General features: G+C 50.2%; 1 protein-coding gene across 1 annotated transcript in view; it reads left to right on the forward strand.

The window, feature by feature from the left end:
- TRPM8 (transient receptor potential cation channel subfamily M member 8) overlaps positions 1 to 12,144 on the forward strand; it is a 73,782-nt gene that overhangs the window by 31,524 nt on the left and 30,114 nt on the right. The window contains exons 12-16 of the mRNA XM_019739743.3: positions 845 to 940; positions 1,739 to 1,868; positions 3,374 to 3,519; positions 5,685 to 5,797; positions 6,197 to 6,413. Coding sequence (XP_019595302.2) covers positions 845 to 940; positions 1,739 to 1,868; positions 3,374 to 3,519; positions 5,685 to 5,797; positions 6,197 to 6,413 — 702 coding nt within the window. The remainder of the gene's footprint in view (positions 1 to 844; positions 941 to 1,738; positions 1,869 to 3,373; positions 3,520 to 5,684; positions 5,798 to 6,196; positions 6,414 to 12,144) is intronic.

Consider the following 12,144-nt stretch of genomic DNA (forward strand, 5'->3'; position numbering starts at 1 on the left):
ATTGGTTCTTGCTTTTTGGATCTCACTTCCTCCCTCTTCTCTTGGTTTTCCTGGGACCACCTCACAAAGGAACTACTTGCCTCAAATCCTTGTCTCCAGATTGCTTCTGGGGAAACTAGGTCATTACCTTGTGTGATTCTATGATTTTAGTGTGTGTGTATATTGTAAAAATCTAAATGAGACGCGGTGCTTGAAACAATTGGAAGTGTTTAGAAAACTTCTAATATTTATGGTAAAACCGTCCGTGGTATCCATACGTATGCCTTGGTAAAACCTGTGGAGATGTTTAAAAGGAACATATACGTTTAGTTTTTTTCTATCTGAAAAGGTTCCAGTGGAAGATATGGGATGCTGAGTAGGAGCTGGGATTCTAACTGATGTGTTAGGAATCTAAACGCTGAGTAACACTCCAAAGAAATAAGTATAGTTTTGTGTTGTGATCGTTGAATTTAAATTATAGAAAAGTTAGAATTTAGTTTGACTATTTTTTCCAGATGAGAAATTGATTTATATGATGAGAAGGAATTACTTTGTCTTCAGCTGTCCCAAGTCATTCAGTTTTTCAATTGCCGTCAGCACAGTTTCTTTACCCTTTACACCTTTCCATCTAGTTGTATGTTGTCTTTTACGATAGATAAAAGATTTTGTGTCAAATTATGCCACTGGTGAGTTGCAGAGCTGAAAGATCACATCTGTTACCACGGATTCGCACACCAAGTTACAGAGCCCTCCAACCACGGGGTGCCCTCCTGGGGCATCCTGAGCCCCGTTGTCATTCCTAGAGTAGTGCAGCCACACCCACGCCCCACTGGACATGCTGACCACATGCTCTAACCCCTCCCAGGACGTGTCTCCCATCACACGGCATCCCCTGCAAGCACTCTTCATCTGGGCCATTCTGCAGAACAAGAAAGAACTCTCCAAAGTCATCTGGGAGCAGGTAACGTGCAGGCCGCACCAGACGTGTGCTTTGTGGTGGGTGTCTGACCCTCTGCACACGCGCACGCCTAAGCTAGAATGTCCTCAACAAAAGGGAACGTCTGCTGCTGGATGAACATGGTCGTGCCTGTTGCCATGTCGACCGAGGTGTGTTTGGGAGGAGAGATCCCTGGAAGGTAGCTGTGCCAGATGGGTAACCCAGTAGGCACCTGCTTCTCAGGTGTGTGTGGGTGTGTGATTGTTTTCCAAGTGGATGAGGTTTTTAAGTTTAATTTTAAAGCTTAATTTCTAGTGTTATTGTGTAATGGACAAGAAGTAGGGCCTGGACAAATTCTGCTTCGGGAAACTTACTGAGGTTTTTCTTTCTGATTTAGCACATAATGATGTTTTGTAAATGATTTATGGACAGTTGAAAAGAAGATGCGTTCTCCATTTTTAGCACACAAAATTGGATATTGAATATTGAGCTCGCACGCATGGTCTTACTAACGACGTTATCAGGCCTTCCGTGTCTCTCTCCACGTTTCCCCTCTTTGAACTGTTGCAGTGTGAGACTGGGTAGTCATGGTCTTACTGTGAGCTTCTTGTGGCACTTGCTTTGATAGTTCCCTTGTATAGGCTAATTTCACGTTCAAGACTGAGTGTATTTAGGTTCTCGTGCACCTTGCCAACTTTGCTTTGAGTCGTGATGAACAGTTTTCCGCCTTTGCCATGAGCTCATCCTCATCTGACACTAGTGTTGAACCGACCACGTCAAGGGATTATAAATTGACCCCTCCATTCCCCTCCCCTCTTGAAGACCAGGGGCTGCACGCTGGCAGCCCTGGGAGCCAGTAAACTTCTGAAGACGCTGGCCAAGGTGAAGAACGATATCAACGCAGCTGGGGAGTCCGAGGAGCTGGCCAATGAGTACGAGACCCGTGCAGTGGGTAAGCCTCCAGGACGGGAGGTCCCGTGGGTGCAGGGATGCCAGGTGGCTCATGCGGGCCTGTGGCACTCACATGCCAGGTGGCCGAAGTCAGAGGCATGTCCAAGCTCCTGATTCTGGCCTGATTCAAGGGCTGCAGACCACGTGGTCAGGGCTACACATGCCGCGGCAGAAGCCACAGGCCCCTTGCTTCTGGTGCTTACTGACTTTTCCACGAATGAAAGTGGGAACTGCTGGGCCCTGTCATCCCTCTCATTTCCCAGGCCCAGGCCTGTTGGGTTTTGGATGCCGTCAAGAAACTGTGATGGGTCTGAGGTTTTATCTGACTTTCAGGTCATCAAGTTAGCTTGCCTGTTTCACATACATATGCTGACAGAAGGCCCCAGACCCCTGGGCTTGTTACTAACGACAAAGGCAGCAGCCACAGGAGCATCTTGGGTCAGTCCCTGGGCCTCGATTCCCCTGCAGCGATGAGAAAAGGGGCTGCTGCTGCCTGTCCTGCAGCTCCCCAGTGAGGGGACTCAAGCTTCAGTGAGGGCTGCAGGTGACCTGCCCGTGCGACCCTCCAGGGTGTGATTACTCATTACCTGAAATGGAAGAGGGAGAGGCAGCACTTAGCCTTCCTCACCTGGGAGGTCTGTGCTCTGTTTGCTGTTCAGTCACCCCTAAACAAAGCTTGTCAGTGCCCTTGACTCAGAAGGTCCCGACATGCTGGAATGTGAGAAACCCACGATCAATAGCCTCCCAACAACACAGTTTCAGATGTGTTTAGTTGTTCTCTTTTCCATGTAGGAGTTTTAAGTTGGCAGTGTGGTACGTTGCAGAATGCACTCACGTTTTTCTATTATCGTAGCTAATGGAAAGTGCTCATGAGTTTAGCTTCTCTGTGTTGGAAAAAAGGTGTCCAATAATTTCTTTTTAACATATTAAATTATGTTAATTTCTGACTGGCCTCTATGAGGCAGTGGCTCCTCGTATTTGAAAACGTTTCCTCTAAGGCGCTACACTCCAGGGTCTTTGTCATGAGGTCTCAAAATGCAAGCGCGCCCTTATTGCAATAGTTCAGCATTTCTTACCCTTTTGGGCTGTTTCGCACAGTTTCAGTGCCTTATCGGCAGACACCTCACCAAGAAAGCACAGAATATGAATGAGATGGGGAAGGCTGCTCTGGGAAGGGGAGGCAGGCGGTCTGGATCCCCTCCCTGGTGGCTGAGCCCCACCAAAGAGGGAGCGCCCAGCACTCAGTGCAGCTCAGTTCAATGAGCACCGGTTGACAAATGGTGTCTTGAGGGGCTGTGTTGGGGGAGGTGTGTGAAGGGAAATCCCCCACGTTCAGTAAAGAGTTACGTTTTGCTGGCATTCCCTACGCCTTTTGCAAACCAGGGCACTCACACCCCGGCTTTCCTTGAAGTCAGGGTTTGGCTGGGGGACAGGGGGACAGACAGTTTTGCGTACTGGCCAGCCCTCCCTCCAGCTCCCTTCTCTCTGGTGCTACTGTGACTGCAGAGCTGTTCACGGAGTGTTACAGCAACGACGAAGACTTGGCAGAGCAACTGCTGGTCTATTCCTGCGAAGCCTGGGGTGGAAGCAACTGTTTGGAGCTGGCAGTGGAGGCGACGGACCAGCATTTCATCGCCCAGCCCGGGGTTCAGGTAAACAACATAGTCACAAAACATCACATCCAGAAACAGGCCTTTTGCATCAGATGCTGTGTGTGACAGCATCAAAAACCATAATATTAACAGCAAAACTTCTCCAACATAAAAGTTGTGGCAGGGAAGGGGGGTAGTGTTGCAGAAGACGGCAGCTGTAGGCATCAGTAAAGATCGTTGCTTCAGGAGATGGTGCCCGAGAGAGAGTATTCTGTGAGTCTCCACAAAGCCAACAGTACAGAACCATAATTATGGGCTGGGTCTCTGAATCTGGGGTCTGGGTTATACGAGCCATAGGTTATACGAGCTCTCTGGGCCTTGGTTCCTCACCAGTGAAATGGGCACACTAAGGGTTACAGGGAAGGGATGTTGTGAGGATTCAATGAGATAGTATTTGAGAGGTACCGGCCCTTGATGTCAGCTGTTGTTAGTTATTAGTAGTCGTTACAGCGGTAGAGAAACTAGTATGAAATGGGTAGAGCCAGTGGAGAGGTTTTTCTGCATCAAATTAAATTAATAGCAGTTTGCACCTGGCATCTCAGGTTGCAGAGTGGATATTTTCTACCCATAATCCCAGTGGGAGGGGTCTGGGTATGAAGTGGAGGGTAGGGAAGAGATGGACTGGCTGACACCTGTCTGCCACACCTAACCGTGATCACATTTCATCTGCACAGCACACTTCCAGGTGAATAGCCTCCCATTTTACTGATGAGGATTCAGGAGCTCAGACAGGTTCTGGAACATTCTCCAGGTTGCACGGCTAGGAAGTAGCAGAACGGGGATTTGATTCCCTATTAATTTTCCATCTTATGCATGATACCGTGCAGCTAATAATTAGCACAGCGTTTACGCAAAACTCATTTGTGACTGCAGCTAAGCTGGATCACACGGGAGAAATCACTTATGACAAGGAACACACAAAGAAGGAGTCTTGCTATTGCTTCCTTTCAGCCTCTGCACCCGAGCAGGCTGGAGCAAGGCTGGCACCGGGTCAAGGTTGCCCAGGAGTCGGGCCAGCTGTCAAGGCAGCCATGTCTTTCTCACAGCTTCTTAGGCCCCAAACCCCATCTTGCTGGTGTCCTAGAGCTTTGGGCCTGGGGGACGCTGACTCATGCTCCCATCCTGAGGGTTTCAGCTAGATGCCAGTTCACGGAAAGTCTCCCTGTAGGCCTGTGAGACCAGGGAGTTTGCTTGCTGTAGGCAGGCTGCTTAGTGGGGTCAGATGTCACAGGTGGCCCTGGAACCCGAGCTAGGGGAGAGCTTTCTGCGACTGGGGGCCTAGTGGTGCCACTTGGTGACAGCCTGCTAGCTCATCATCCTGGCGGGCACATGAGGAGGGCTGGACATCACCTGTCTTCGTTTGAGGCCTCCCCGAAGCAGGCCCCAAATTGAGGATTTGAGCGTCCTGGAAGCACCTGAGGGGAGTAGGGGCAGTGAGAGGGGCAGGGAAGGAAGCAGACACAGGTGTGCTCCAGGAGGAAGTTACACTGTGCAAAACGGGCCAACAGGAGAAGCCAGCCTCTCCTAGAGGGAAGTGACAGGGGTGTGGGTAGGGCAGGCCTGTTCTAGCCCTCCCGGCCCCACGTTTCCACCGGCCCTGCCAAGAGACACAACAGTCCCCTTGGGACAGACACGTTCTTTTTTTGAGAGCTGTGCATTTCTTTGATGGGGTCCAGTCTATGCTCACCCCTTTTGTGTTGACGTACTGTGTGGCTCTCGAGGCAACCTGAGTTTTCTGACAATCACCTTTATAGGGGGTCCCTTATCCCACCTCTCAGGGATTGGGACAGGCTGCCAAAAGCTTTTTCTTGCATTTCAACTCAGATTCATGTTGAGATGACAGTGGTTGCTCCCTTTTCCGGCTCTGAGTTTGATTTCAGGCAGGTAGAGGAGGGGTCACGCCTTCCATATCCCAGGCACGATTTGTTATTTTCAACCATGAAATGAATCTCACCACATAGAACCCAATTTAAGGAAGGACTGAAAATCAAACAGAATTTAAATTGTCATAGTTCCTTGGAAGCCAGGCAACTAATAGAAAAGAAGAACTTTAATTCAGGTAGTTATTTTGGGGAGGTGTGAGGGCTGGGAAGAAAGGTTGCATACCCTGCCGCATTTTGATGCATTAATAAGGACCCATGTCCTTTGTCTCTGTCTCCCCGTAGAATTTTCTTTCCAAGCAATGGTATGGGGACATTTCCCGAGACACCAAGAACTGGAAGATTATCCTGTGTCTGTTTATTATACCCTTGGTTGGCTGTGGCTTTGTGTCATTTAGGTATGAAACCAAAGCACGTAATCGCACATGCGTGTGTGTGTGCGTGTGTGTGTGTGTGTGTGTGCGTGTGCATTCCTATGTAAAGAACTTAAGGCCTGCAACTTATGACTTTCACTCCACTGCCTACAATTAGGTCTGGGATGGTCTCTGGCTTTTCCTGGGGTTGATTTCAAACAGGTAGAGGTGGGGTCCTGTCTTCTCTCTCCGTGGCAGGATTTGGGCCTGTTAACCCAGAAGTGCCAAGGGCTGCATTGTGGCTGGGTCAGTCTTGGGACACAGGGTTGACCCCGCCCCACCCCCTCTGTGGGTCTAGACTCATCTATGTGCAGAGGGAGGGTGGCAGCCCCTGGCTTTGCTTGCGGGGACGGTGACGGTGACGGCTCTGCCCTCCCCGCCCAGGAAGAAGCCGATGGTCAAGCCCCGGAAGCTGCTGTGGCGCTACGTGGCCTTCTTCACGTCCCCCTTCGTGGTCTTCTCCTGGAACGCCGTCTTCTACATCGCCTTCCTCCTGCTCTTCGCCTACGTGCTGCTCATGGACTTTCACTCTGTGCCACACCTGCCCGAGCTGGTGCTCTACGCGCTGGTCTTTGTCCTGTTCTGCGATGAAGTGCGACAGGTAGGACGCCCCACCCCGGGAGGTCACCTCCGCCTTTCCTCAGTGGGCGGAGTCTCCTGAAGGCCCAGGAGGAGCAGACGTTGCTTCTCAAGTTCCAAAGGCATTATTTTCCCCAGATAATTAATTGTTCGCAATAGGTGGTAGCCCACGAACTCAATGAAAATGACCTATCGGCATCGTGGCATCCTAGCGAGATCTCCCAGCACCAAGCCCACTCTTTCCTCTGTCATTAACGTTAATGGATGGGGAGGCTGTTACTCAGCACCGGGCAAGTGTTCCAAGAGCAGGTTGACCTTGGACGGTAAACCCACTCCTGTCATTGGGAGCCAGTTGTGTTCTGGACATTGCCGTCCCCGGGGAGGCAGCGGGATGATTGGAAGGGGAGGTAGGAGGGCCTTCCAGCTAAGAGCATCTTCACGCCCAGCGTGTCAGTGACAGTGTAGGAAAGTCAGAGAAGTTTCTGTGGGTTTCAGCGAGTTTGTGTGACTTATTCGTGGTGCTTTTCTGCAGTTTCCTGGAATCTGCTGTTTTTGGCATCTTCTCTACACCACTGAATCCAAAACTTGGCACATCGCAGACGCTCAGTTAGCAATTGTTGAATAAATAAATACTGATGACGGTGAGGGACAGTGCTGTCCCTAAACCATTAGTCATCCCAGAAAATCTTTTCAGACTTAGCAGTTTACAAATTATTGGAGAACTGCTGTTGCTGTCACTTCTGTTGTCTCTTCTGAGCCCAAACCCAACATCACATCTATTCCGCAAGTATGGCCTAGGTGCTTAGTTTCTGAGATACTATGCCAAGTGCCACGACAGGTTTGGAGGGGCAAAGGATGCTGTTCGTGACCTCACAGAATCGCCACCCAGTCGAGGAATCCTAAATGGGTCTCAATTGTTGTGCCAACTCTAATAGATGTCTTCTGTGGCTTCGAGGAATTCTGAGTTGAGAAAGACTCCGAGGCTTTGTCTGTTCTCAACAGAAAGCTGTCCTGATCGATTAGTGATGTCTGCTGTGGGCACGAGGGTGGGGAGAGTGCAGGCGCCAGGGCCCTGCACCTGCCTTCTGTGGCCCAGTCGGCGGGACATGCACACGGGGGATGACGATGGGGTGGAGGTGGCAGAAGAATAATGTAAGTGACACAAGTCAGTGTCCAGCATGGCAAGATGATCAGATTTTCTGTCTACCAGCAACTTTCCCCAGGACAGGTTCCTGCTGGCGTGTAAAGGGTTTCTGTGACTTCAGATCAGCCTCGTTAGAGCCCCAGGCATTGGCTCATGAGGTCACAGCCTAGTCTAGCTCACGCCTTCCTATTGTCCTGTAGCGCCACTGTGACAAAGCACCACCAGCTGGGTGACTTACACATCAGAAATTCATCGTTTCGTCCCTGGAGGCCTAAAGTCTGAGATCAAGTTGTCAGCAGTCCTGGGTCCTTCTGAGGCTGTGAGGGAGAATCTGTTCCAGGTCTGTCCCTGGCTTCGGGAGATTTGCTGGCAATCTCTGCCATTCCTTGACTTGTAGATGCATTACTCGGACTCTGTCCTCAGGCCCACGTGGCATCCTCCCTGTGTGCATGTGTGTGTCCTCCTTTCCCCTTGCCATGAGGACACCAACCATCTTAAACCAGGGGCCCATTCTATTCCAGGATGACCTCATCTTAACTAATGACATCTGCGGGGACCCTATTTCCAGGCTCACATTCTGAGGTGTGTGGGGGTTAGGACTTCAATGTATGAATTTGGGAGGGACACAATTCAACACACAAATACCTTCCATACAGTCTCTTTCCGCTCAGCTGCCATCTTCTCCTTGCTAGCTTTCTTTTTGTCTTACTGTGTGTCAGCAGCAAGGAGGTGGCAATATCCTGTTTGAGAGAAGCAGAGAAAGATAGAGGGAGAATCAGTATTAAAAACCCTAAGGGTCCCAGGCCAACATGAGAAAGTTAACCAAGAACCTTTTCACTAGGAACCTCCCAAGTTACATTGTGGTAGGAGCTGCCTCTGCATGAGACCACGTGTGTTCCCTTCTCCCAAAGCTGCGTAGTCAGGTTCTGGGGCCCTGGCTTCCTCCCTTTGCTCCACTTCCGGGGTGGTTGACCACTTTTTAAAGGCACATCAGAGAGAAAAACAGCATTCTTGCTTTTGCAGAGAAGGGGACATGAGCGTGGAGGGCTTTGTCACACTGGAGGGGGAAGCCCCGAATCTCATCCCATCTGAGTGGCTGGCAGACCCCTTGTCTGCCGTGGACTGGGAGGCCCTTTCAGCCACCACTGTCCTCCCAGTAGTGGACTTTGTGCCAAAGGATCTCGATTGGTCTGTGGATGTCAGTGGACTTGAAGGGCAGCTGTCCGCTCCTGGCAGAGGCAGTGGGGCCACCTGGGAGGTCATGCAGGACTCTGGGGGCCCTGGTGGTTTGGGTCACACACGTCACTCCAAGCTGTGTGGGCTTTGTGGATGTGACAGGGGAGCAGTGTAGGCACCAGAAGAGGCATGGGGTTTGTGCAACCCTGAGCGTCACACGTCACGGCTCTGGGGTCTTTACCTCAGGTGACCATCCTGACATCTTCAAGGAAGTCACTGAGTAGGATTGAGGAACAGTGAATTCCTCCCCCATGGGGAAATCAGTCAGGAGCTCAAGAAAGCAGAGAGAGGGGGAGGGCAAGGGAAGAGGAAATCAGTAGGGGCTGCAAATGGTACAGTGTGGAGGCGACTTAACCTCTTTGACCTTCGGGGTCCTCATCCTTCAATGGGCATCTTTCCTACTGCAAGAAGTATTGAGAAGGAGAGGGTGGGGAGCCTCAAACGGTCGCCTCGTCCATCTTATCCGGCATCGGCTCCTTTGTGCGCATTCAGCTCCTCACATGTGCTCGGCTGTTGCCTAGAATTGGGTGGCATGGAAATGACCTGATTCAGAGGTTCATTTCTGATTCATGTTGGATCCTCAGGGATTGGGCCTTGGCCGAGGAGCTGGCATTGATGTGTCTCTGGCAAGTGTGTGTGTGTTTCTAAGAAATGAATTGATGAGAAGGGTCTTCATGATTCAACCCCAGAGCTGTGCCCTGACTGAGTAAGTCAGGAGCCAGGAAAGCAGTGCTGGGACATGGGGGAACCTGGCATGAAGAGGCTCAGGGGGGTTCTTTTGAGCAGAGGGTACTGTCGGTGGCTGCTTCTTGGAGTGGCTGATAAAAAGGAAAAGTCCTTTTCCTGCCCCTCAGTCACGCTCCCAACGTTTCTCTACTAGTCCTGTTCCCGACCCTGCCTCCCCTGTTGCATCGAGACACAGAAGCTGCTGTGAAAGTCCAAACAGTATTTGGTTCCTCTGGGCATCTCAAGAAGCCATAAGGTCTAGAGAGAGGACTTATTCTGGGGTGCTCTGCAGGGCTAGCCTTGGCCTGGGTGGAAGATGCAGGGAGACACGTCTTGGTTTAAGCCAAATGCCTCATTTGTGCAGTCTTTCTTTCAGTGAGTATTTATTGAGCACCTACCATAGGCCAGGCACTGTTCTAGGCACTGGGGATGCAGCAGTGAACCAACAGACAAATATCTCTGTCCTGTGGAGCTTTCCACCAGTTGGAGATGATTGACAGGGTTATTTCTGGGAGCGTTCCAGGACAGCAGAGCGACACTGAGTGAGCGAGTCATAACATTTGCCAGGAGGTTGGCCCAGAGGACTTGCCACAGTGAAATTTGTCCTTAAGTCACACACACCTCCAGACAAAATCGGATGTACATTTAACTACGCAGTCACTTATTTGGGCCATGCAGGGAGGAGACTCAGGGCATGTGCGTTTTGCTGGGAGAAAGGCCCTGGACAGGTGTAGTGTGAAATGGTGCCCAGGAGAGACACGTGCAGGGACGCTGAGTGGGAGCAGCCCGTGGGCAGGTGCAGGAACCTTGGGGAGGGGAGTAGGCTGTGGAGGGGGCTGGGTAAGGCCAAGGTCATTCCCAGGGCCTGCCTGGAGGAAGCGATGCCCACACAGTCTGGCCAAGTCCGAGCTCCCCTGTCGGGTGATGTTTGATACATAGGGTGGTGATGAGGACGTAAAGGGTTTCTTCTCTTTCTTTCTGACAGTTTCTTCTGAATGGGCCGGTTTCAATTCAGCAGTATTGCAGGTTAGCCGCATAGGTTCAAGCACAGCTCTATGCTTTGAAGACAGCTCTGACTCTGTGGTCTGTGAGCCAGTCTGCTCAGCACAGCCTTCAGGACGCTTGTCACGCAAGGAAGCTGACACTCGGGGTCGCTGTTTTCCTTCTTGTCTGCAGACGCCTCCATTTGGAATCAATCCTCTGATTGGTTTCCTCTAACAACCGGTTCTGCCGGCCTGGTGCCGTCTCAGTTAAGCTCATTCACGCTTGTCAGGAAAACCAAAACCGAGCAGGATGTTACTGTCTTAGATTGTGTGTGGGTGTCACAAAGTGTGCTCTTCAGTGTCTCCCCATGTCCCCTTCCCCTGGGGGCAGATGTCAAGATGCTAAATTGGAAATTTTAACCCAGGCAGTCAATAAGCTCAAATATAGTCATTCAATAACTCTTGGGTCCACTAAATAGATTATGGATGTTTGTTTGAAATTTAAAATAAGTTCCACCATCTCTTCATGAAGAGCACTGTGCAATCTTGAGGCCCTTTGAACCCCCAAATCCTGAAAGATAAGATGAAATATGGTCCCGGTACTCCACGAAGGTAGCTCAGAACTGGCATTCCATTCAGAAAAGAGGCCTCTATTCATTATAAAAAGGTATGTTTTTTTTCCTTTTTATAGGAAAAGGAAAAAAACGGCAGTGCCTCGGAGACCCAGGATTGATTAGGGTTTCTCCCATCATGCAGGCCAGGCTTCTGAGGGTTTCGTGGGCAGAGGCGGAGCTGGGCTGGGGCCCACAGACCAGGGTTTCAAAAGGGGTGCAGGCAGCAGTTGGGGCTTGTCCCAACCACCCTTGTCTTGCAAATGGTTTATGGTGAGTGGTAATCCAAGTCACTAGGACCACCCAAATAGACAGTTAGGGATTCCAACCTGACTTCTGAGCTCACAGTAAAGCATGGTCAAACCTGGGAGATTTGAATATCTCTTTGGTGCTTGATTTCCTAAGGCACTTACCCCCTTGGTCCATGAAAGTTGATATTTGCATTTATATAAATTATATTAATAAGTGCTATTTGCATTCATAAACAAATACAAGGAAATACTTCTCAAGAAACCAGTGATGCTTTTGGAACCACTTCCAGGTCTATGATTGCGGGATCTCTGTGGCATCTAAAGAAGCAATGTGACGTTGGGGAGAGGAAACTGAGCTTAAGAAATCTGAGGCCACCACTTGCTGGTCATCTGCCTTAGGGCATATCCCTTAGTTTTCTTTTTTTCTGGGACTGGGTTTCAGCTGCTAAACAGGAAATATAATATCTGAATATCAGACACAGCCATACTGGTGAGTCTATTTAGTAAGATTGAAAAGTGCCATGTTCCTTTGATGACACTGTTTGCCTGCCCGACACAAGAAAATCTGGTGCCCTTCTTATCTGATCACCCCTGGGGCTTTGGTCTTACCTCCCCTTCAGCCCTTATCCCATTTCATTTTAAACATGTTTAAATTCTGTCCTTCCCAAGGGTCAGTGGATTCCTTGAGGCTCAGCATTGCACCTGGTGCCCTGTCTTGGTGTCCCAGGAGCCTGGCACCGGGGTTTGGCACCTCGTGGGATCTCAGTAAACATGTTTGAATGGAGAGATGTGTGAAGGGTTA

Source organism: Rhinolophus sinicus, chromosome 17 (genome assembly GCF_057876585.1).
Source record: "Rhinolophus sinicus isolate RSI-liver-muscle chromosome 17, RSI-T2T, whole genome shotgun sequence".
In the NCBI taxonomy this organism is placed as follows: domain Eukaryota; kingdom Metazoa; phylum Chordata; class Mammalia; order Chiroptera; family Rhinolophidae; genus Rhinolophus; species Rhinolophus sinicus.